Source organism: Prenolepis imparis, unplaced genomic scaffold (genome assembly GCF_030444845.1).
Source record: "Prenolepis imparis isolate NDT839.2.m4 unplaced genomic scaffold, iyPreImpa1.0 SCAF_15, whole genome shotgun sequence".
Lineage (NCBI taxonomy): Eukaryota > Metazoa > Arthropoda > Insecta > Hymenoptera > Formicidae > Prenolepis > Prenolepis imparis.
The window spans coordinates 7,396,721-7,423,108 of NW_028141173.1; the positions used below are offsets into that span (position 1 = coordinate 7,396,721).

Consider the following 26,388-nt stretch of genomic DNA (forward strand, 5'->3'; position numbering starts at 1 on the left):
GAGAGAGAGAGAGAGAGAGAGAGAGAGAGAGAGAGAGAGAGAGAGGGTGGAATCTCTATTTTTAATTATTAGGAATAACAATTGCGTATTTGAGAATATGAATATAATTGCTATATTTGAATTGAAGAAAATGCGTGTTATATATATTTAACATTTATATATATATATATATATATATATATATATACATATACTATATATATAAGGTTTTCTGACGCGTCTTTCAGGCTAACAAACCACTAATGGAAAAACGACGGCGAGCAAGGATCAACCAATCCTTAGCGGCGCTGAAAGCGCTCATTCTCGACAGCGCCCGCCTAGAGAACACTAAGCATAGCAAGCTCGAGAAAGCCGATATTTTGGAGCTTACCGTCAGGCATTTACAGCGACAGAGATCGCTCGCTCAGCCCGGCCTGTCCAGGTACAAGGCAGGATATCAGGACTGCTCAAGAGAGGTAAGAACACATCATCATTTAAAAACACGATACAATATTATAGTATTTCTGATAATCTTTTCTAACAAAGCGATATATATATGAGCCATTCGCTCGAAGAACGACTTAAGTCGTTTTTTAAAATTCGCTTGCCACTGTGTTACTATATTCATCTAAACAATAAATCTGTTCAGTTTCGCTAATTTCCTAACTATTTTAAGGTCTTAAAATAATATTTTGTATTGTGCGGTTTCAACGGCGCACCGCCACCAACGCGCCAATAGTGCGCTGTCGATGTCATTGCGCGTTAAATTCACAGTTAATCGCTCAGATTTCTGTATATAATGTATATGAGCCGTTTGCTCGAAAAACGACTTAAGTTGACTTAAGATTTTGCACAAAAAATTGAATTAAAGATTCAACTGTGTGACTCGAATTATTAAACATTGTTTTTCAGCTTTTATATTTTTTTAATATATAGAGGTATACTATTTAGTAATAATTTATTACCATAAAAACAAATTTTAAAGTAATATAATTGTTTTCACCATTGATATAACATTAAAATCATATATAAAATTTTAAGCCGTTTTTCTGATGATCGACTACAACAACATGTAAAACATCTTTGATGTCCGAAAAAAATATTATTAATATACAAAAGATGGTTTAGCATCAATTTCAATTACACATAAAATAAAACATTAATTAATTTAAAAGAAAACTACAGTTGTAGATTAATGTAATATAGAATAAAATAAATTTTCGTCCACCGAGATACTAAATTTTTGAAAATGGAAAAAATGTATGGGTAACTTTCATATGTAATAACTCCGCGAAAAAAAATCGTACAAACTTTGCTTTTTTTTAAAATTTGTAGTAAAAAGTCCACATTTTACGATAGTTATGATAAGATTTGCGAAAAAAATTTATTTCACTCCGTGGAGTGCGTCGAAGTACGCAATTTTTTTTAGACAAAACACGTCCTTTTGAAGCAGTGGCGTACGGGGGAGGAGGATAAATTAAAAATCTGACGAATAGTTTTTAAAGTAGAGACTTCAAGCTTGACAGTGAAAAAAAAATTTTTGAAATCCGATCATTTTTAGCGGAGTTATGCTTATTTGAAATTATGCGAAATTTTGACTTAAAATACATATGCGTTAATTTTGTTGACGAGTGTATATAAGATATCCTAAAATCATCGCAGTTAATGGCAGATTCCTTAGAACATTTTAAAAATATCGAAGCTATGATAGTTTTAAAACGGGAAGCGATTATATTTTACGAATGACAGGGCTGAGATTTCACGCGTTTAGGCATGCCAAAATGACAAGTGAAAGAAGTGAACTATGAATGAGATGCCTTTTTTATGATTCTCGTATTTTATGATAGCATTGTCATTATATGTTTTCTCGTTTATTTATGCATTGCATTAGTACAAGTTCTTTTTACAAATAATTGCGAGAATTGAAGGCGTCTCAAAAATAATTTAAATAAAAATTTGCGACATTATTCAACTTCAGCTGTCAAACTGATCGAGCAATGTTACTATGAAAATGCTATGCAATGTAGGACATTCTTTTAAACATTTATTGTAAAAATTTATTTTAATTTACAATTAAAATTTGTTAAATATATTCAATTTTTAATTACTGATTTAATTTCTTTTTACTGAAACGATTGCAATTTATATATCATTGCGAACATTTGCGTAAATATTTCAAAATGCAAAATAAATAAATGTCAAAACCTAATTCTATTACAATTTATTTGTCTCGTACAGCGTAGCATAGTAGACACCTTCATAGTAACATTGATCGATCACTTTGACAACTAAAGTTGAATCATGTCGCAATTTTTATTAGAATCACTCTCTCTCTTTTGAGATGCCTTTAGTTTAGTTTTAGAACATCCTGTATATATTTCGCAATATATGAGAAGCTAACTGTTTTTAAAAAATTCTCGAAAATGATCAATATCTTCGAAAATAAGATGACAATTATAAGATGATTACAATGCGGAAAAATGCGATTTTTACGTTTTCATTATTATATTCCGTACGTTTCGCCAGTAAGGTGGCACAACGCGAAAGAACGGACGAAAAGGGGAGAAGGTGGTGAAAAAAAAGTTGAATTCCAGTGCGTCCGGGGAGCGTGTAATCGGAGAACTCGGCGGAACTGGTTCGTGTTACACGGTGAAAAGGAGGATAGAGAAAGAGATGGATTCCGATGGAAGAAGAATCCACCGAAACTATCTCGTTCTCCTCCTCTTCTCCGCCCCTTTTCCTCGGATGACGAGAGATATCTAACGTATCGGGTTGTCGTCAGAGTCTCGCGTGAACTCACCCACCGCTCGTTCGTTAAGAGATGTCCAGACGTGAAGCGAGAGAAAACTCGTTGAAAGCGGACACTGTAAATGCCGTCACGCTGAATTTGCTGGATAAGCTCGAAGTCAGATCTAGTCGCGCTCGTTGGAGAAAAGGCTTTTCGTTTCTGCGCGTAAAGAGTAGCCGGACTTTGCCAAATGCGCAATTAATCTTTCTGCATGTATAGTAAATAATATATATATTTAATTTGAAACACAAAGCATTGGCAAGCAACGAGAAAAAGATAGAGAGAGGATAGGAAGAGTGGACATGAATCGAATTAATTTTATTTTTTAAATAAAGCAATAGGTTTTTTTTAAATTGCGTATACTTTTTTAGCTATCTTATATCTTATACATACTTTTTATGCGATTAAAATCTTACTAAAGTCTTAAGGACTTTTGGTTCATTTTTCTTTTTTGAATGTACATATATAAGATAAATTATCTGTTTCGATACAATATATGATATATTTATTTTGATATCACATTGAAAGTATTACTGTGTGCGTGTGTGTGTGTGTGTGCGTGCGTGCGTGCGCGCGAATGCAATGCTATTTATCTTATATAAGCTAATAAAAAAATTAAGAAAAAAGCCCTACTTAATAGCAAGATTTTAATCGCATGAGGAAATATAAGATATCATATAAAAAAAAGGTATACATATACACAATTTTTAAAGAAAAGTTATTGATTTATATAAAGAGATACAATATTAATTTATTATATACGTAATTTTTTCCTATTTATTAGGAAAAAACTACGCATATAATAAATACCTAACCTAACTTAACCCAACGCTTCGTGTTTTACACTTACTAATATATTACACATGAAATATGTATATCTTTCCTACGTTTAATTACACCATCGTGATAATTCAATCCACGGGTATTTTTGTTAGATTTGCAGAAAAAGTTTCACTACTTACGGATTTTTTTTCCGAACGTTCGCACGCGCGTTCTCATCGATGATACGCGACGCGATACGCCGGCCGTGGCGCCAAGCACTTCCGTCATATATATCTTCATCGACGCGGTGTGGAACTCGAGTCGATTGTCAAGTGTTCACTCGCTTCGACAAAGCGCACTTGTCACGGCATAAAGCACGATCGCGCGCGCGCGCACGCTCTACCTCTCTGTCGCCTTATCGGAACATTCACCGATAAAGTCGCTTGATTTCTCGACGCTCTAGAATATCGCCGCACGAGGTGTGGCCACAAAGCGTGCGTGATTTCGCACCGTGACAAAAAATAAATAAAATACTGTATCGTAGAATAAAGAAATAATAAAATAGGAAAGAAATTATTTTATTTTTATATTAATATTAATTATTATAGAATTTATTATTGTTAGAAGATCCGATTTTTTTTTTATATACAATACACATTTGTTATAGGTTATATATTCGGCAAATTTGTGATATTTCGCGGTCTTACTATTGAAAAGACCTCCGAGATAAAGCTACAAAAATATATATATTATTTTGTATAATTACACTAGTTTACAGCTAAAAATTATTTTAAACTGGACAAGGTGTTTCTTATAGATTTTTGGAAATCTATACCTATATCTATATAATTGACATCTGATCAGAATTTTCAGATAACATTAACCTAACCTAACCTAACCTAACCTTTTTCACAGAAAAATCTCAAATATGGCAAAAAAGACATTTTTTGCATATTAAACTTTAATTATTTCGGAAACCTGACGTGCTGGTGAAAATTGGCTTGCGGCATCGTTTTCAGCATCTAAACAATCTATAAGAAAAACACCTTGTCTGGTTTAAAATAATTATTTTGTAAATTAGAGTTATTGATATAAGCGTTGTCTGTGCACATACGTATGAGGGCCAATTTGAAAAGTTTTAAAATCAACTGTATTGCGCGTGTTCTCCCTTCTCCCTCCCATGCGCAGCTGCGCAACGCGGTGTTGATGCCAAGGTTTTCCACGCGTACATATGGGTGTAATCGTTAAGTTCTCACGGTTTGTAATTCGATATATACTTTATGATGGCGCGAAGAGATATATCTTCAACTGCGTGTCAAAGATGTGCTATCAGAATTCTGCGTCAAGTCTGGAAAAATTGTGATTAAGAGACTATTGAAATGTTTGATCAGAGGTAATGAGAGTAGCAATTCCAAAAACACTTTTTAAAACATGCAGCAGTGAATATTACGATATATATCCTGTTTAAGAAAAAATGAAATTATATATACATATTTTCCTATATTTTTATTTATCTACTTATTTTGGATGTAGATTTATTACGTGCAAATAGATCAAAATTGATAATTAGTCAATTGTGTCCTCTTCCTTATCAGTTGGATATGATTTTCCAATTGTGAAAAATGTTTACGGAGAACAGAAATCTATATTTGATAAAGAGATAGAAAGAATTGTTTTTTTAAATAACATATCGCAAAATTGGTTATTCGATAATTCATCGATAGTTCTTTGATAGTTTTTAAAGGCAAATTGTAAAGTTCTTCTATGAAATCATCAAATTGAAAATAAATAATATAAAATTTTGAAATTTTTCGATTAATATATTGGTAAAGAAACTATAATATCGTTAAATATATACACGAAACATACACGTACCTACACATAAAATTCAAGGATTAATATATCCAAAATTATGCTTTTTTTTATTGTGTTTCCTTAATTTTACCAAAATATGTTTTGTTTATTATTAATAAATACACAAATATAGGTTTTTACATCAAATTAATTGAATTAATAACTCAAAAAATACATATATTTTTTGGATCTTAGAATTTGAAATTATTATTTATTTTGGAGTTTTTTTTAATCTTAAGAAAGGATCTCTTGAATATGTATGTATGAAAAAAACAATGTTACGCGCAATTAACCACCTGCACTAGCGGATCCTGACGTCAATAATGGGGGGGTTTTTGCAAAATTATTTTATTTAATATTTTTGGTTTTATGATTAGCTTTTATTCTAGGATCAACGACGTCGATAGCTCTTTAACGTTTGTTTTTTTTACTTATATTTTTTAAACGAATTCAGCAAAACTGTTTCTTTTAATTTGCAAGGGGGGGGGGGTTTAACCCCAGGATCCGCCAGTGACCAACTGAAATACCTTAATGTCATCATTATTGTTAATATAATGGTGTAATAGAATTTAACTAGTTTCACAAATCTATCTTATCCGGGAAATATCTAAATTTTGAATCGCAGCACTCCCTCTATCAAAAAAGAGGCCCTATCATCTGTCTGATAGACAGCATTTTGGCTGTCTTATTCTAGATTTCATTGAAAAAAAAAGCCTAGAGTTTGTAATCAATACTTTGCTCTCCTTTATCTTATATGTAGAATCTTTTGAAATTGCGTGTGTAAAATTCGTCTCGGGTGTTGTAAGGGGATTAAATTCCGCAGTGCTCTATGTTTGGGGGGGGGGGGGGAGCGATGGTACAAAGCGTGCCAAAAATTTCGGACGGCGAGACGAGCGCTGCTGCCGGGCGAGCTAAATCACGATACGTGTGATATACGAGGCGCAGCGTGGGCGGGCAAGGCAAACAGGAAGGAAGGAAGGAAGGAAGGAAGATTTCTCCGCGGGACAAACTTTACGGCCTTATAAAACTGGCGGTCGACCGCGGCACGTCCTGCAGGCTGTGCCTGCAGTTTCATTTCCGCTCCCCTTTCCGTGATCTCGTTCACCTCTGTCGAAAGTACGTTCTTACTCTCTGCGAGTCTGGCGCCTCGTGTGTGATGTACACTATATTCCACTATGCTCTCGAGAAACCGTCCTCCGGTTTTTACGTAATTTTGGAGAATGTAAGAGAAATGATCGCTTCTCGAAACTAAACATAAAATTAATATGATCTGAAAAAACTGACGATAAGCTGCAAATTAATTTAAAGCAAATTTTACTTTATTTTAACGGAATTTTAAAATATATAATTAATAAAATATAATACACACAACATACACAATTATTCAAAATTATTATCCGATTTTAAATAATTATAAGTTTACAAATACATAGGCCCGTATTATGAGCTCGCATCTATCTCTAGATGTACCTCTAAAGTTAGAGGCGCAGATAAATGTACATCTAAAATCAATCATATATTTATCGCACATTTAGAATTTACATCTATCTCTTAGATGTGTTTCTAAAGTTAGAGACGCAGATAAACTGACTTTAGTCATACATTCATCTGCGTCTTTCACTTTAGAGGCACGCATCTATCTCTTAGATGTGCCTCTAAAGTTAGAAGCGCAAATAAATGTACCCAAGGGCACATTTATCGAGAGTAGCATAAATGTGCTATAAATGTGGTACAAAATAGGTTTTTTAGGCGATTTCCTCTAGATGCGCCGCTAAATGTGCGCTCATAATATCGCCACATTTATCGTGGTACATTTAAAGGTACATCTAGAGATAGATGTGAGCTCATAATACGGGCCTCTCTAACTTTAGAGACACCTCTAGCTTTAGAGGTACATCTAGAGATAAATGTGAGCTCATAATACGGGCCATAGTAATTAGTGATATACACATAAAAAATCGCGCAAAGACGAGATAATAGTCAAATTTCTTTCACTTTAGGATATCTTCATTGTCTCTCTACAACTGTACAACAATGCGATTTTTGAGCTCATCAGGGTTGTGGGCAACGATAGCACGTACAACAGCATCCTTATTAACGTATCCCTAACAGAAGAAGTGATACCCCATGATTTGATGCTCTACAGCTGGTCTCTCTAGGTCATCGAATCTTACGTTAAATCTTACGCAATATTTTTTTGGGGGGGGGGATTAAACATACCATATACGTGCCATTATTATCCATTACCACGGATGAGCTCAAAAATCGCATTGTCACAGCTGTGAAGTCAGATATGCTAGCGCGAGTATGGGAGGAATATGACTATTATCTTGACAATGAACCAAGGAAAGTCATATCGAGCATTTATAAGTTGAGAGACAAAACTTGTAAACTTTTTTTTAGTTGATATATATATATATATATATATATATCACTAAACATTATGTATTTATAAACTTCAAAAATATAGTCATAGTTTGAAATCGGACGAATTATTTTGAATCACCCTCTATACTTTTTCCTTTTTAATATTTAAAATAATTTAAATAATCTTTTATGTCTATTTTTCAAAGATGTATTAAATATCTAATAATATCGAAAATGCAAATTCCGTTTTTTCTAATCACTGACTAGGAAAATTCAGCATGCGATTTATGATCCACATACGTGAATTTATCCGATATGCGATATCTTTCAATGGCGCCTAAGTCGCCACTAAGCAAGTATAATCTTTCAAGCATGTGGCGGCGGATTCGATTGTTTTATTTTAAAGTAGCGACTCCTATTATATAAAACTTTTTCTCATGCGCTCTCGGTTGTCCACAAAATTATTGTCCACTAGTAGCGGCGGCGATAGTCGGCTAGCGATGCGCGCACTCGATATGCCAGCTGTGTGAAATATAGCGCGCGACACGCTACGCGATTAGAGATCAATCGCGCCGCTTCCGCCCGAATCGTTGCCGCCGTTTCCACTCGCAATTCAGTCCCTTTCCGGTCATAATCCCGTCGTAGTGCGCTACTGATTTTTTTATATATAAATTAATCTCAGTTTCTTTCACATATATATTACATTGGTTGACACAGATTTTATTGCCAATTATATTAGATTGATTTTAGGGTTTGTGTCGCTAACTCCGAATATAACATTGGTTTTCCTAGATTGGCACTAATTTTTAAGATAATATAATAGGTACTCCATGAAAAACAAAAAATAGAAAAAATGTAATGGTCAGCCGTAGTCCATCCTCAAATCATATGGAAACTATGTCTCAAATTATACAAAAGTATATATATGAAATGTCTACATGACGTTGTATTCAGCTAAATAACATAAAAATAAAGTAAGCGATTCAGATAATCACAACTAATGCATAGAAAAATGCTGTTTGTACGATTTTCTTTTATTTATGTTTCTCATCAGGATTACATTGAAGATAAAAACAACATTAAAAAATAAAAAGACAGTTGCTGCATATGTCAACAGCTATAAGTCATATTGGACTACAATCATAATTTGAGTATTTATTATTTCAAAAACTAGGTCCAATTCGGCAAAATTGTTGTCATTTTTGAATTCAGCATCCCCAAAATACCCTAAATTCGTTCAAACATTCTTAGCAGTAAACAAAAGTTTATTTTTGTTGACCAGTGTTATTAATGTAAGTGTATAATTACTTATGCGGATTAAAATATTATCTATTTTAATATTTTTAAAATTTCTATCTACATCATATATACATATATACAATTTCTCGAATTTCTCCAATTGTGCGGAATAAAATGTGGAAACGTTGATACTAATTAAGTAATTACTAAATAACTATGTAAGAATGAAGATATTCTTTGTGTGTTGTATTCAAAGTTTGTGCAAAGAATATATGTTTTCTGAGTGTATACACACACACACACACACACACACACACACACACACACACACACATACATACATACATATTGCATATACTATATACATACATGCCGAGATACATGCGTATATACATACAATCAAACAAATAAACTATGGATTATGTATTATATATATACATATGTATATATATATATACATATGTATATATATATATACACTTTTTTTATTATCTTTTAAATTATCTGCGAATATTGAAATCGTATAAAGCGCATTATTATAAAATCCGTGCGGTACATTAATCAGCAAGGCATTCTTAGTGCGCGATAATTAGCGATTTGCGGCGATAACATGCGGCCGCGTAAAAGGTTCGCAGTTGCGTCGTCGGAACGCCGCCCGACCGAAACGAGTTTAAAGAGCATTTTATCGCACCGGTCGTTATCGCCGGCACGAAATAAATTATGGGCCACGGGTCGTAACCAGGGAGAGGGAAGGAGTATATATATCGGGTAACAAATAATCATGCGGCGCCGTTACTCGACCGAATCGCGGATTAAAGAGCGAGCGCGAAATATTCAATTACGACCTGGCGGTCGATAATGACTGACGCACGATACCGCAATCCGCAGTCGCGACAACGGAATTTGCACCACAGCAATATACGTATTTTTCCGGCGTTGCGACTCGCATGGATATTTATATTCATGCATGCGTTCGCAAAAATTATTCCTATTTATGGAATTATAATTTGTTGTAGTTACAAATTTTGTATTTGATTATCACGAGAAGTTATTCTTCTAAATAATGCAAATTCCTAATGCATGTCACTAATATTTTTTTGTACGTAAATTTTCAAGGCTTATACAAAATGATTTATTTATACATATACTAAAGTATGTTTTCCTCTTTCCTTCTCTCTTCCTCTTTTCCATCCTTTTTTTTCTGTGCGGTTATAATTCTTTATTTGCGTATTCTATTCTTTATATGCTTATATAGGATATTCTGTAAAAATTATAATAATTATATATATGTATATATAACTGTTTATTGTGTCCCCTAAAGGTTTACAAGGCGCTTTTAATAGGAGTGTTCCCGAACTTTTAATATCTGAAAATTTTCTTACTTTATTTCTTTTAATCTGGCCTAAAAGACTTTACAGTTATAATAACCCTTTTCTTTCCCTTCCTCCCTTCTCCTCTTCTTCCACAGCTACATTTTCCTCTAATCGCCTCTTCTTTTTCTTCTTCTTCTTCCTCCTCTCTTCTCTCTATTTTTTCCTCGCCTTTCTTTCTTCCTTTTTCCTCCTTATTTATCCTTGTTTTCTTTATCTCTTTCTTTCATCTTCTTAACTGCCTTTTTTCTTTCCACAACCCTTTTCCAAAAACTTCCTGTTGCCAAGAGTCATGGGGTGTTTAGGATCGAACCGGGTTCGAACCTGGGACCTTTTGCCTGTCAGTCCGCGACTTCCACATGAGGCCACATGTCACTCCTAATAATAATTAAATAGAGATAATAATAATTTTATTCAGGCAAAAATATAAAATAAAAATTTCTCATCTAAGGTTTTATTTGAGAAAATTAATCTTAACATTTGAAGATTTAATAACACAGCTCTTTTTTTCTTGAATACTTTTAATGATCTTGTGTCATATTTTTGTCTTGACAACGATTATTAATATATGAATAAAAAAATGCATTCCATTTGGTAAAACATTTTAAAATAATTTAAGTTACACAGAAGAAGTTATATTTTAATAATCATTGTCGAGATAAATTCGATAACATAAAATATAAAATTGTTGTGAAGATTATTGAAGCTAAAAAAAATATTATCAATTTTTCAATTTAAAAAAATTAATTTTGTCGAAAATAATCTCATAAAAAAAATTTATTCTACATTTTCATATAAAATCATGACCTTTTCGGTTGTATTAAAATAAAAATCTATTATCCTGGTATATTTGCAAAGCGTTTACATTGCCGGTCTGTCATTTTTCAGGTGAGCCGCTATCTCGATGCGCCAGACATCATCACGGGCAATACGACGCCGATGGATCCGGCAGTGAAGCAGCGGCTGCTGCGTCACTTGGACAGTTGTGTGTCGGAGCTGGACCTGGATCTGGGTTCGCGGCCCGATAGCGGTCTGGGTAGTAGTCCGGGTAGCGTGACGGACCGCGTAGTAGGGGCGACGAGCCCGGGCCCATTAGATCATCACGTGCCGGTCGGGCCGCATTGCAGCGCCGCCGCGCTCACGCCGGCCGGCCTGATCAAGTCTGAAATCCCGGATATGGTCGAGGCTGCCCGACCTGATAGCAGTACAACCACCGGCGACGAGAATAACAACAGCAGTCGACCGACCTCCGCCTTCAGCCAGATGAACCCGGCGACGTTGGATCCACATCATCCGCATCATCCGGCGGGTATGCCGGTGGATCAGGCCTCCACGTCACAACAGAATCCCAACAATATGCTCTCCGTAGTACAGGTTATACCTTCCCGATTGCCGGACGGCCAGGTGGTCTTCCTGCTGCCAAGTCACTATGTACAACTGGCGGCGGCGGCTGCGGCAAACGGGATCAGCATCGGACCAAATCCGCCTACGGCAATCTGGGCGGCAACCAACATGTCGTTGCTAAAAGCCACCGATAAATTAGCGAAACGACCACACGACGACATCAGTCAGGAGTGGCAGGATCCGACTGGCGGTCTCAAGCCCAGTAAAAGCCCAAGGATGGAGCAACCAGAACAACCGCTCGACTTCACCACCACGTCCAAGAAAATGAAGATTGCCGGCTCGAGAAGCTCGACTGCGCACTCTGGCGGCGTCGATCACCATCATCATCTGCGGCAACAGCAGATATCGGCACGTCTATCGATCGAGTCTGCCGGCGGCCCCATCATTCACGAGGATAGGCCGTCTAGTCACGCGGACAGCGAAGTCGCCGTTGGTATACCATCTTCGTCGCCCGTCGGTCAGCAACCCGTCAAGGATGAGGAGGGGATGTGGAGGCCGTGGTAAAGGGCCGCCCATACTAGGGCCTTCTATCTCTGTAAATAGATATGTATCTCGTGGGACAAAATATGCACGAATCCAGAAGTCGTACTGATGCGTGGCTGCGTCATCTATTGCGGAAATCTTCCTTGGCTAGGGTAAGATTGTGTGTGTATGTGTATGTGTGTGTATGCATATATATGTATATACATATATATACACTCTCTCGATATGTAGATATATGTATATCTAGACAAACGATATCGGTTCTTGATCAGTGAAATTGACACAACATGTATATGTCACTGTGGAAATAATTATACGGAAATTATTTGGAAAAATATAGAGATAAAGTACTTTAATTTAACAGAAACTACACTTTTTTTTCTCCGAATAATCTAAATGATTAATTCACAAAAATAGAATGATTCAACCATAGTAATATCATCTCCTTTTTCATGTGAAAGTTATTTATGATATTGTAGGTGATCTTAGATTATTTGGAAAAATGTTGCCGTTGAGTGGAATTTTCGGATGTAAAAAAATCAATTTTCTTTTTATAAGCGATTATATGAAGCAGTATACATAATTATAGAAAGATAAGAAACATTGTTATATTTATTTCAAAATACATATATACATACAAATATTCATCTCGAATTTAAAAATACATATTTAGACGGAAATGCATATGTATACTGTGGAAAAGTGCTCCTCTAATTAAGGTACAACATTATTTTTAAACGAAAGTAGGCGAAACCGAAGTTATTATCATGAATATTTATTTATACGTTATTATTGGAATTAGTAATGAAATACGCAGTAAAGAACTTTTGCGATAATGCAATCCGCCGAAGTTACGCAGTCGACAAATTTTCATGGATACAGGAAATTAATATGTTCGGCGAAATATGAAGAAGCTGAATGCTAATTGGCAAAGAAAGGCTATAATAAAAATTATATATTCACTTTCACGCATACCTCTACAAGATATTTACGAATTTTGCATATGTCGAAATAGAGAAAAAATGTGTGTGTTTGTTCTCCAGATATATAGGTAGACCTTTTTAATGTCCCACTCTCTAAATATCTTTCTTCTTATATCTTATACAAAAAAAATGTTTTGCACAAACGTTGTTTGACTTTAAGGAGAACACAAGACAGCGATGTCAATTTGTTCACAAATGGCGCCACTTTCAAAAAATTCATTAATCACTTTTTAAAATGGAAACCAATTTTTTTAAACAAAAGTTGTAGGTCTCGTCAAGACAAGTTCAACCATATATGTATTAGTTAAGGGTTTTCTTGATTTTTCTCGAGTTACAATTTTTTAATTTAGAAATATTAATGTTCTGCAGACATATAGTGAATTTCTCGAAAGTGACGCCATCTATACTCCGTTCAAAAAGAGAACGTTCATCGGTCTGCGCATAGACGGGCAAAATAAGAAGAGATACCGGCGGTTCAATCTTTCGGGGGCCTGGTGTCATTCATTGCAGACACTGACAAGTTAAATAAGCAGTGAAGGGGGTGACCACCTGCCCGAAACGGATGAATTTTTGTCCGATCCGATGCACTTTCTCTCGTTGAATGTATAAACAAATTATATTGCTACTCTTGTGTTCCTTTTAAAATTAAACAACTTTTATGCAAAATTCTTTTGTAAAAGGTGTGGGAAAAGATATTTAGGATGTGGGACATTAAAATGGTTCATTATATATACAATATATATAATTCCATCGATCTGGATTTTCGTCCTCGAGGCGAGAAAACTCCGACTAACTTTTTTTCACCGTCGCACTTGTTCGCGTGGAAACGAGTACACGGAAAAGGCGTATGCGCATTCTCGCCTAATAAGCCCGCGCTCTCGCACGCATAACGTCAATGGTATGCACGTTGTTTCTTGCGACGGCGTTAATGAAGCCTTTAATTTGCATCACGCCTAAAAGCCGCAACCGCTAAATTTGTTGCATCGAGTTCGTATAAACGCGTTCAACACGTCCGTTGTGTATTGCAAGATTTTCGCATTGCGATGACGTCACCGAAGTAACGATTGGCCAACAAAAACGAGAGTTCACAGCGGAAAAAGTGCAGTGTGATAAATAATGTAGTCACGGAATATTTGATAATCCTGTATGAAGGCGATTAACACGTGCGCAACTTAAACAAATATAATACGCCTATATATATGTATATATTTTTTTTAAAAGTTGCATATGTGAAAACACATTCAAGAAGTTAAAATGTGTATTAATATATTAAAATGTATTAATTTCCGTTCGACTATTCTAGTTAAATGGAAGTTTTTTCCACTCTCTTTTCATAATATAGCAAACCTTTTTAACCAAATATGAAAATTTGTTGATTATCTTATTTCAATTTGTACTCTTGCGCTGTTCTCTTTCGATTTTTCAAATTAACGGATTTTATTAATTTGAATTACTTTTCACTTCTCTCTCTGTCGAAGAATCGACACGAGAAAGAAGCAAGAACGGAAACAACTCGCAGCTAAATAGACGTGAACGCTTTGATGAGCGCTCGACGCGGATCTGAATATCAAAGCAGTGCGTATGCGAGACGGATTATAAAAGATATACAGAATACAGAATTATAAAAGATAGATCGGGTTAATCTAAATAAGTGTGAAAAAATTTAGGAGATTATTTTTTGTCGAAAATTAAGGAGGGGAAAAGTCATATAAATTTACTCCTCTATAATACTCCTATAACTCTTCATGAGGAGTACACTTCTCCTTTATTCTGCTTGCTTCTTTATGTTAAAATTCAATTTCTTGTAACTCGAAACTTATGCCATTTAGCATCGTGAAGTTTATGATAATATATTTTATTTTTTTTCCTTAAAAACTATTGATTTTACGAAAAAATAAAAGAAATAAAAGTTTCTAAACAAATCAACTTTTTGACGCATTTTTTTAGATGATTACATTCCTATTAAAAAGTTTTACTAAAAAATTGAATAGAAGTTGCTAGTTTCTCTTCATAACGATATGAGAGAATTAAAAGAAAATTAATAAATATTCTTTTTACTAGTAGAAAATGTCGACCCAACACTGTTCATTTTTTGAACTTGTCCAAAATTTCAAAAAAATAATAAAATCTAACTTTTATCTCCCCCTTTGAAAAAGTGTGAGGAGTGAAAACTCCTTAGAGAGGGATATACATATATATATATATATATATATATATATATATATATATATATATATGTATGATATATATGAGGAGTATATGTTTTTATGAAAAAATCATCTCCTAAATTTTTCGCATTTTTTATATTTAGAATCACCCTGTATATGATGCCTAATGAAAATTCCTGCAATTTTCCCCGCAAGAAGACAATGAACAGGCGGCCCCGGCTCCTCTTGACGAAGATGGTCGTCAGTCCCGTGAATGTGCAGTTATGCGAACAACAAAGAAAATAGTTTTGACGTAGTTGCGCATTACAAGATAAATATGTATGTATGTAAATGACGAAGCAATTAGTTTATGATTATTGGGAAAGAAAGTGAAAGAATGAATAGTGAGCGTGCAAGAATAAGATGTATGCGAGAGAAAGAACGAATGTATTTTAGTCCGCCATTCGTGTACATAACCTCTCAATAACTATTGCTCTATTTGCGAAATATAGATTTATTTTGATGTTATCTAGGTGTATACGGCGAGAGAAAGAGAGAGAGAGAGAGGGGGGGAGGGGAGAGAGAGAGAGATGAGTATGTATGTGTCATAAGTGAACGAGTAGCGAGCGTTTTTCGTGAAGGCGTGATTAATAATTGCGATTCAACGTAGCGAGGAATCACCATTTCACCACCTAATTTACGTCTGTAATTGCTAAATATCCTGGAATTCGAATTCCTTATTCAATGTACTTAGAGACGCGCAGTCAATATAGATATATATATTGAACTGTACACCCTGGTGTGTTTTATTTATTCTCTGCCTGCTATAATTGAAAGCAAGAATCAACGTCTCTCGATTTTCTCTGATCTGTGATTTTCATCTTTCTCCAAAATACACTTTGCCTCTTTAGCAACAAAATAAAGAATTGTTTTCTCTCTTTTTTTTCTCAAGGATTGATTCTTTCTAATATATAATTCAAATAAATTTTAATATTACGAAAATGGATATATATGAATTAAGTTAATGGCCGTTTCAGGTAAGTAGTATACATATAAATATTAATTGTAGAATATAGTTCAAAAGAAATACATCTAGGACTAGGATATATTAGAATTGTTCAGAAAATAATGTCCCACATTTTTTTCTCAGAAACTATTTATTCAGTTCAGAAATTATTTATTTCTTGAATCGCATCCTCGTCATCTTCAAATCTTGTACTGCAGAGATATCTTTAAGTTATATCTTTAAGTTGCCCAAAAAGAAATATTCTAGAAATCGGAAAGAGCCAGATCAGGACTATAGGATGAATCAGGACTATAGGGGAGCACAGTTGAGCAATTGTTTCTGATATCCAACTTTTTAGACCACTTAAAGATGCACTTCGCGAGACAAGGTTTGGAAAATGATGAGGGCACGATTCAAGCAGTGAGCACATAGTTATGTAGACAGGACAAGACCTGCTACAGTAAAGACAAACATGCACTTGTATCGTGCTGGCGTAAGGCTACAGAAGTCGATGGAAGATTATGTTGAAAATAATATATATGTAAAGAGAGGAAATATCCATGTATATTGTGTGTAAATTTCACACCTCTTGAAAAAATAGTTTTTGAGAAAAAAAAATGTGGGGCATTATTTCCTGAACAACCCTAATATATCTAGGATATATGTATATATATATATATATATATATATATATAACTATTTTTAATTTAATTATATAAATTTATGAATATATATTTTTTAATATATAAAATATTTTCTTCAAAAAACTTTTATTTTAAAAATGTTTAACCGAGTAACTGAAATTTTTCTCAAAAGAATAAAATTATTTGCGTTTACTTGCGCAAAGAATTTTACAATCATAATCTAATCCGCCTTACACTTTTTTTCCTCGTTATTCGGTTAAAATATCGACCAAAGATCTGCTGGGTCCGATTATTATATCTTCGCCTATTTTCCTTTTTTTTCGTCGCAATTCGACTTTCGGCGAAACCTTTCGTAGAGAAAAAAGTGACGGCAGCGATAGGATCGTTAATGCGATTTTTTCCTGGTCATTAAACTTTTTGCCCGGAACGTCCCGAGTTTTAACGACCACGCGCGCTGCCGGAGAAACCGATTATACCGATCGTTAAGGCTGCCTGTTTGCGTCCATTCGAAGTGACCGCGTATCTCTCTTTCCCGTCTGTTCCCGCCGCATACATAACCATAACGTATATAAAATCCGTTCGGCAATTGAGCTAAATTCATTTCCGCGCGACTCATATTTGCCGGAAACCAATTTATCGGAACAGACATGTGTGAGGAAATATATGAAACGGAAAGTTCATACATTCAACAAAAGGTTCGCTTTTTCGGATAAGGACAAGTGTTTCCTAGAAGACAGATGTTTCATTTAAAATCATAGTCAATGTTTATTATATAGGGTGTCCCAGACTTACCGTATAACCTGTTAATAGCATATTCCTGGGATTATTTGGAGATGATTTTTCTTCAGTGAAAATGTTGGAGGCACCAATAAATTTCGAGTTATAAGCGATTGAAAAAGGGATTTTCGTAAACTAAGCCTTGCGGAAATAAAATATTAACAAATTCACATTCTTCAGTTTATTTCAGGTAGAATTTACTCTAATAGAATTTTAATTTAAGGTTTATTGTTAGTTACAAAGATACATGATGGCAAAAATTTGGAACATTCAAAATGATGACTTCCCTCGACATTTTCCTGACGATTTTTCGAGGAACAGTATTTTGACATAAAATATAAAATATCTTGTAAAACATTCAGTTTTTGGTAATTTTACCTTAATACTTTTATGCACAGGATAATGAGACCAATCAATTGATGTAAAGAAAACACATAGTTGCTTTAAAAAAAAAGTATGTAATTTGCAACATATTTATTTTAAAGCAACTATGTGTTTTCTTTACACCAATTGATTGGTCTCATTATTCTGTGCATAAAAGTATTAAGGTAAAAATACCAAAAACTAAATGTTTCACAAGATATTTTATATTTTATATCAAAATACTGTAAACTTCAAGTCTCATAACTCGGAAAGTACTTAATAAAAAATAACTCGTATATAGGGTTTTGGAAAGCTCTCGAGGTAAGCTACAAGAATATGCAATGAAAAATAGGTGGTTCCATTTAAAAATTTCAAGGTGATCTTCATGTGACCTTGACAATGCTATTCAAGATCATATAATAATAATATTACTATATAATGCGTCATTTAGAGCCCTATAACTTTTGTATGAAATATTTTTCACAAAAATGCGTAGTTTCCTCAAAAAACCGCTGATACGGTCGCTCTGATGTACCCTGTATATATACAGTACAATTTGTAGTTCCTGGACACTTCAAAATTTCAAAATAAGAGTTCAAAATTTGGCAATTATTTATTCAGTATTTATTAATATTCAATATTTATCAGTTTTAGTATTTGTTCAGATTTTCAATGACATTGTTTTGATGAAACAAAAAACTAAATGAACTCTTAGAGTTATAATTAACTTTCATCTTAAAAAATTACAAATTTTAAATCAATTATTTATTCAGTATTTATTAATATTCAATATTTATCAGTTTTAGTATTTGTTCAGACTTTTAATGACATTGTTTTGATGAAACAAAAAACTAAATGAACTCTTAGAGTTATAATTAACTTTCATCTTAAAAAATCAAATTTTAAATTGATTAAAGAACCCACCTTGGATGATTGAAGTCGATATGTTAATCAACAATATGAGGATCTGATTTCTTCTAATAATAATTTAAAGTTCCATGTCTTTTGTACCAGTCAAATCAAAAGTCAGACAAAGTCAAATACAATAATGTGATTTAATGATAAATATTGATAAAAGGAGATCCATCTCCAATGACCTTGACATATGTTGTCCCGAGTGATATAAAAGGTTTTAAGTGTCGCTCATTGTTTATTAAAAATTATTAACAAAAATGAATTTCCACAAATTATATGTAATTTTCGAATACGCGTTTTATAAAATGTATTCTTAGATTTATATGTAATAAATTGAACGCGTGGGCGATTCTTCACCTTGCACTCCTCTCCTCATCTCTAATTTAACTCGACTCATTTCGTAAAAGTGAAGAAGTTATGAAGATAGATCTCGCTTTGCATGTAAAGTTATAAATCCATATGGAATTTTGAAAATATAGACCTCGTTTAGCACTGAAAGCATGGAATGATGGGGGTAAACCTTGCTTCGTATGGAAAGTTGCAACCCATGTGGAATTCCACATTCTACAATTGTAGAAATTTAACAGATCACAATTGTATGATTATAATCAATTTTACATATTTAAAATTTTTAGAATTTTTTAGCTATTTAGAATTTTTATACGATATTTTATCTTCTACTTTAAAAAAGTCTACAAAAAATTCGAAAACGTGAGAGCAAGAAAAGATAGTTTTGCATATTTAAATCATGAGGTAATTTTATTAACCTTAATTAACAAATTAATTAAATTATAATATTTATTAAATATTTTTTAAAATTTATAGAAATTTGGACAAGAACATGACGTAACTGTGTTTACAGCTATATTGTATATTTCAAAGAAATGTTAGAAATGTAGATTTAAATTTTAATTCGTATAGAAAGAATTAAAAAAGTATAGATTTCACAATATATTCTCTGCTATAATTTAAATAATATATAAAAAATAATATGTGTTTTTAACTATAGCAGAAAATATTTTCATTTTTAAGAATTTATTTAGATTTAAATTTATAACTCATCAATAATATATATAAAAAAATAATATGTGTTTACCATATATTTTCCTATTTATCGACATCATAAAACTTTGAAATTAAATTTAAAAAAAAACGAGATATGAGCGATGATTTTTCTTCTCAAAATATATTTTACACATAAAAATGAACAAATTTACAAAATTTCAGGAAAATCGAAGGTGGGGACGTTATATTACACTTTATATATTCATAAGATTTTCTTTCTGAAAATTAAAAACGTTATTATACGTTCCTATCCGCAAAGGAGAGAAATCAATGTTCGGATTTGCGTAAACTCGGTCGAAATTCGACGAAACTGTTGGGCGGTTTCTATTCGAAAACAAGGCGAATTTCTCTCTCACCACCACTCACTCATGATTTCCTTCGTTCACCTAATGCATAATATGTGTAGCGCCGTAACGCTTTTTCTTCCCCGCAAGAAGCACCACAATACTTTGTACAATTAATGTTCCTAACCCGTCGTTAGAGATTCGCGCATGAAATTTGTATCGTGTACATCGCATACAGGTTATACGCCATCATGATGGTAATCAGTCAAGTTCTTTTTTACTTTAAATTATGTGCAGGTGGAATCGATTTCAATTATTCTACTTCGTCTATTTGTCACACCTTTTTTATATGTGTACAATGCAATCAGATAATAAATTTTAAGAAAAAAATCATAAGAAAAAGATACATGATTATTGATACACTTTATATATGCCCGAATCGAGTCTATACGGGAAAAAATTGAGCCAATGAGTGAATTTTATTATACATCTGAAAGCTAAAGTTTTCAGGTCCAAAGTTGTAATTTTACAGATGTTGAGATAGACACGTCAGATAGATAGAAAAACACTTCGGTTCATTATTCATCAGATGTAAAAAGAGAAAGAGAAGAGAGAGGGATAAAAAGGAAGAGAAAAAGCATGAGGAAATGTGTTGATAAGACTGGCTGTCTTACTTAAATCAGGGAGCTTTTAAATCATATCCGAAAAAAAAATTCGAAACTCGATCATAGCGCGATACTTTCTTTCCGTCTTTCTTCGTCGACTCTCGACTACGGCTACCGCTAATTGAGTCATATCATTGGCCGTCACATCTTCGTAAGTTTGTCAGACATCTGACCGGCTATTAAAAGCTCATTATTGCGTGGTTTTAAGCGAGGACATATATAATTTTGATTCTGGCTAGCTGACCGATTCATGTTTTGTGACATCTCGCGACTTCTGTCTTTTTCTCTTTTCTCCTCGATCTTTTTTTGGAGGGTCGCGTTAACACACATCTCGATAGCACATATCCACACACATCGACCGGTACCTAGAGTAACACGATTGACTAGAAGAGAAAACTAACAGAGACTCAGAGAGTCCTACTGTTCAATTGGCCAATTAGCAATGTAGGCTATCAGATCCCTCTCTCTCTCTCTTTTTTTTATCGCCAACTTTAAGAGTTCCTACGACTGACCGCTCTTACTTCACCGACATTTTTATCGCCAACTTGTCTTTTGATCGTCGTGCTCGTAAAGTACAATCTCAGGCAAAGGCGGCAATTAATCGACACGATCGATTAACGTAATTTAGAAGCGACAACTAATGGGACTAGCGCAATTATCGATTTTGCGGTTTCGGCTGCTACAGCGAAGTTTTTTCGCGACTTATAATAATTCGATATTTAAATATTAACTTCCACACAGCACAGGTAGATTCTGAAAATGTGTTCGAAGAATATTATAAAAGTATATTGAGTATATTCTTCGAACATATACTCGTACTGATATACTAATTGTAAATACATACTAAGAATGTCTTTATGTTCGACTTTTCTGTTTTTCAATACATCTGAGAATATCTTCTAGAATATAAGTATATTTTTAGAATATTTTCAGTACGTCTGCATCTCAGCAAACAGATATAAGTATTACATTGTAATATGTAACTGTAACAGCATATAACATGTAATATAACAGATATGTTATATATACAACATACATATGTATGTTAATTATGATCTTCCATTCATAAATATAACATGTAATGTAACATGTAATATAACATGTAATATAACATGTTATCTCATTGTTATCATATCATAGTTATATTATATCTCATATAGCACGATTGGTTCAAGACAATTAATGGGTCTATTCTGTAAAAAAATGCTCTATAACGCTGTATCTCTATAAACTCTGTAGCACTGTAGAGCAAAAAAGAAGAGCGAATAAAAAGCTAAAGAGCTAAAGAGCTACAGAGCTTATAGAGCGAAAATTTTCTTACAGAATATACAGGGTATTCGAAAAAAATGGGACCCCCTATGATCTCCAGAAGTACGCACTTTCACGGAAAATGACCCGAACAAAAGTTGTAGGGATCATGAAGGACTATCTTTTGGTGACCTTGAACCAAATCATAGGGCATTGCGAACAACTATACATTTTTTCGTAAGTACCACATGCCCAATTTCGATTGATTATGGTAGGTGTAAGTTGTGTGTCGAAGTCTGAATTTTCGTGTCGAAGAAGGAAATTTTGAACAATCAACCATGTAGCGTGATACATATTTTTGTAACAGCATAATTTCACATTTGCGTAAATGTGAAATAAGTGAATAATGCGCGATAATAAAGATGTAATAAGATCTCATATCGTGTTTTTAAGTATTAATTTTTAATTGTTTAATTATAAAACTGAATGAGATAATATCTTTCGTCAAATTATAATTTAAGGAAATATTCCTTTTTTTGAAATCTATATATATTTGTCTCTCTCTTTTCTTTTATAACCAAAAATCATTCCTTTTAATTTGTATAATTTTTTACAAATTTCTTTTATTTATTTTTATTTCCTAATAATTATTAGGAATTTAATTTTACATAATATGTTTTGCTCATATTTTTTTCTTTGAAATAAAACAGACAAAATAATATATTTTGTGCGATAAGTATTATATATGAAAAATTTTGTATTTTAGTCTTCCCAATATTTCATCATCTTATCATACAATATCCGAATTATATTGTTTGTTATTTAATTTATTTTATGCATTTTTTATATATAAATATAATTCATTTAAGTAATTTATTTATTATTTTCATTCTATATTATTAAATTTAATATTAATTTTTAATTTGTTTATTTTATTTTATTTTATTTTATTGTTTTGGCTAATAATTTCTCTCTGTTTGCGAGAGATGGCGCGGTTAACACTAAACGACATCTTTATCTCATTTGAGAGAGCGATGGCGAGCGGTGCGAGGTAGTAAACTTTTAAGGTGTGTCTGAGTTACCGCAATTTTTTACTTAGATCAAGTCCATTTCGTATTGGGATTCGATAGTATTTTTTTTCGGTCCGTGCACCGCTACTCAAATAACGCGAATTTGTCGCTCTTAGTTCTGGTGTAAGAAAATGATAACAGATTATCTTAGCACAATAGACGACAACACTTTCCCGCCAAAAGGCGGGAGAGATATTTCTCTCCCGACCTCAGACTCAGAATGGTTACTTAAAGATAATGAAGATATGGACCAGGAATTTCAAAAAGATGTGGAATCCCAATCTCTAAATTTGTCTAAAGAAGAGGTTATGGAAGTAACCTACGATAAATCATCTATCTTGAAGAGAGGAAGGTCTAACCTGTCTGATGAATCTTCTGCTGCACAATCCTCTCCGAACACAATGGAAAACCCTAATTCTCCAACTAAGAGAGATAACAAGAAGTCGAAGCCAAAAAAAGTGAAAACCATTCTCCCACAGACTCAGGAACAGTCAGGCTCATTCTCACCGAAGAATGCCAAGGTCTCAGGTAATTCATTGAAAAGCAGTTAAAATGCCAACAAGGCTTCTTTAGAACCCATAAACGATACGTCGTCAAATCTTTTTTGGTATGACCGGCACAATAAAGACCCGTATGTAGTGTACGTAAGAAAACTTGGAGATAGAAAATCTGCGAAAGCTGTGTCCATCATTGAAGCAGCCAGACTGCTAAACAAAGCTAACATTAAATATAATTTGGCAGAGTATCACGCTTGGAATACGTGGAAAGTTACATTCGACTCCTTTCAAGAAGCGAATTCGGCCATCCGGAACAGATTTATTAAGGAATTGGGTCTGACGCTTTTTATTCCAAAGTTTATGATTTTTCGTAAAGGAGTTATAAAAGGTATCCCCTGCGACATCCAGCTAGAGGAGATTTCTAATGGACTTGAAAAAGATAATCTGTTCCTTAAAATAGCGAATTTATTCAGACTTAAAAGGAAGGATCCAATTTCTAAAAAATGGGTTGACTCTGAATCCATATGTATTGAATTTAGAGGTCAAGTCCTTCCTAAAAGTGTTAAGCTGTGGAAGGTGAATCTTCTAGTTTCTCCTTATATCCCTCCTATAAGATGCTACAGGTGCGGCAAGTTGGGCCATACCAGTAAAGGTTGCTCTGTGGAACAAGAAATTTGTCTGAACTGCGAAATCTCACACTCGTTCTCCATTGAAAATCCGTGCAGATCTACTCCTAAATGCGTTAATTGTAATGAAGGCCACCACACCTAACCTAACCTTGAACAGAGATTGTAATAGATTCAAACAGAACGTGGAAATTAATAAGATAATGTCACTGGATAACATCTCATACATGGAAGCTCGCAGGATAATCCTAAAATCCAGTGGTAATAACAACAAGACCAGGAATCTCCACAAGGATCAAAGCAACTTCCCATTTCTAGTCAGCAGTCAAAAAGACTTTACGGCCTCCTATGCAGAAACGACGAGACCTCGGCCGCTTCCGTCATCATCTACTGCATCGCCTGGATTGGAGAACTTGACGGATCTTTTTAAGAGAATCTCGTCCGCTCCGGATCAGGATTTGCTAATACAGAGACTTCAAAATACTATTAATCTGCATCTGTTCGGTAATAAAAAGGACCCATCTTTAATGGGTAACAATAATTACAGTAATGTCTCAAAAACTTAAAATTATTCAATGGAATGCTCGGAGCTTTAAACATAAAGCCAATGAACTACTTTTTTACTCACAAAATACTGATATCTTTTTAATTTCAGAGATCTGGCTGGACTTCAGAGACAATATTGTTTTTGGGGGATTTGATGTAATTCGTGGTGATCGAATTGGCCGCAAACGAGGTGGCGTATTGATTCTCGTGCGCTCAAATATTAAATATTCTATCAAGGAGGATATTCCGGACTGTCAGGGCAGTTTGGAGGTATGTGGAATAGAGATTTTCTCACATAAAGGGAAGATCTCTGTGATCTCGCTGTACAGGCCCCCGGATGGCCCCTTAATTAGCACGTCAGGTTGGAACAACTTTTTCGCATTATTCCAAGGAAACCTCATAATAGGGGGAGATTTTAACTTACCTCAGGATTCAATTATACCATTACAAGATAGCATTTCGGATCTAGATTTAATCCTCTTGAACGATGATTCACCAACCTATTTTGAAATGGAACACAACTATTCCTCTATCTTGGACTTGACTTTAGTTAACTCCTCTCTGGGACTGAACACGGAATGGATAGTAAACGATGATCCTTGGGGGAGTGATCATGCCCCTATTTTTATCAACATTAACGGAATCTCAGTTTCAAAATCCAAGTTAAGGAAATCTCATAAAATTTATTCTTCCCAAGTAGATTGGGCTGTCTTCTCTAAGTTAATTGAGAAAGAAGTTGGTGATCGAAAGCAAGAATTTTTAAATATTGACGATACTCAAGTGTTGTATACCTCTTTCACTTCGATAATTACGGATAGTGCGAAAAAAGCCTCTTCTTCCCAAGGCCGCTCTCCTAGTACACGAAACCAAGTAACCTCCGGAGGTTTGTACGGGGAGTCACAACCTCAGTCATAAACAAGATCTATTAGATAAACATCTAGTAACGTTTTTCGTAGACATAACTTTAAGACTCAAAAACCGAGCCCGTGGTGGAACGAGGAGTGTAATACATTTATTTTGGAACGGAAGAAAGCTTTGGAGCGATTTAAAAATTATAACTCTAAGGAGAACTTTATTCTATATAAAAAGGAAGTTGCGAAAGCCAGAATAGGTCTAAGGAAAATTAAAAAAGAAAGTTTCGTGAATTTTTGTGAAAGTTTAAGGAAAGATACGGATCTCTCATATGTATGGGGTAAAATTAAAGCTTTTAAAAACATATTTAACTCAAGTGGATCTAAGAATAAATTCAATCCAGTTATTTCCACAATAGAAAACATCATGGATCAGATTTCCTCGCTATATCTCC

The 26,388-nt window shown here is 33.9% G+C and overlaps 1 protein-coding gene across 1 annotated transcript; it reads left to right on the forward strand.

Moving 5' to 3' along the window:
• The first annotated feature begins 196 nt into the window (after positions 1-196).
• Sidpn (bHLH protein similar to Deadpan) lies at positions 197-16,168 on the forward strand. The gene is made up of 2 exons (XM_083055160.1): positions 197-455; positions 11,248-16,168. The coding sequence occupies exons 1-2, from the start codon at positions 243-245 to the stop codon at positions 12,265-12,267; spliced, it is 1,233 nt and encodes a 410-aa protein (XP_082911286.1). The 5' UTR covers positions 197-242; the 3' UTR covers positions 12,268-16,168.
• Positions 16,169-26,388: the final 10,220 nt, after the last annotated feature.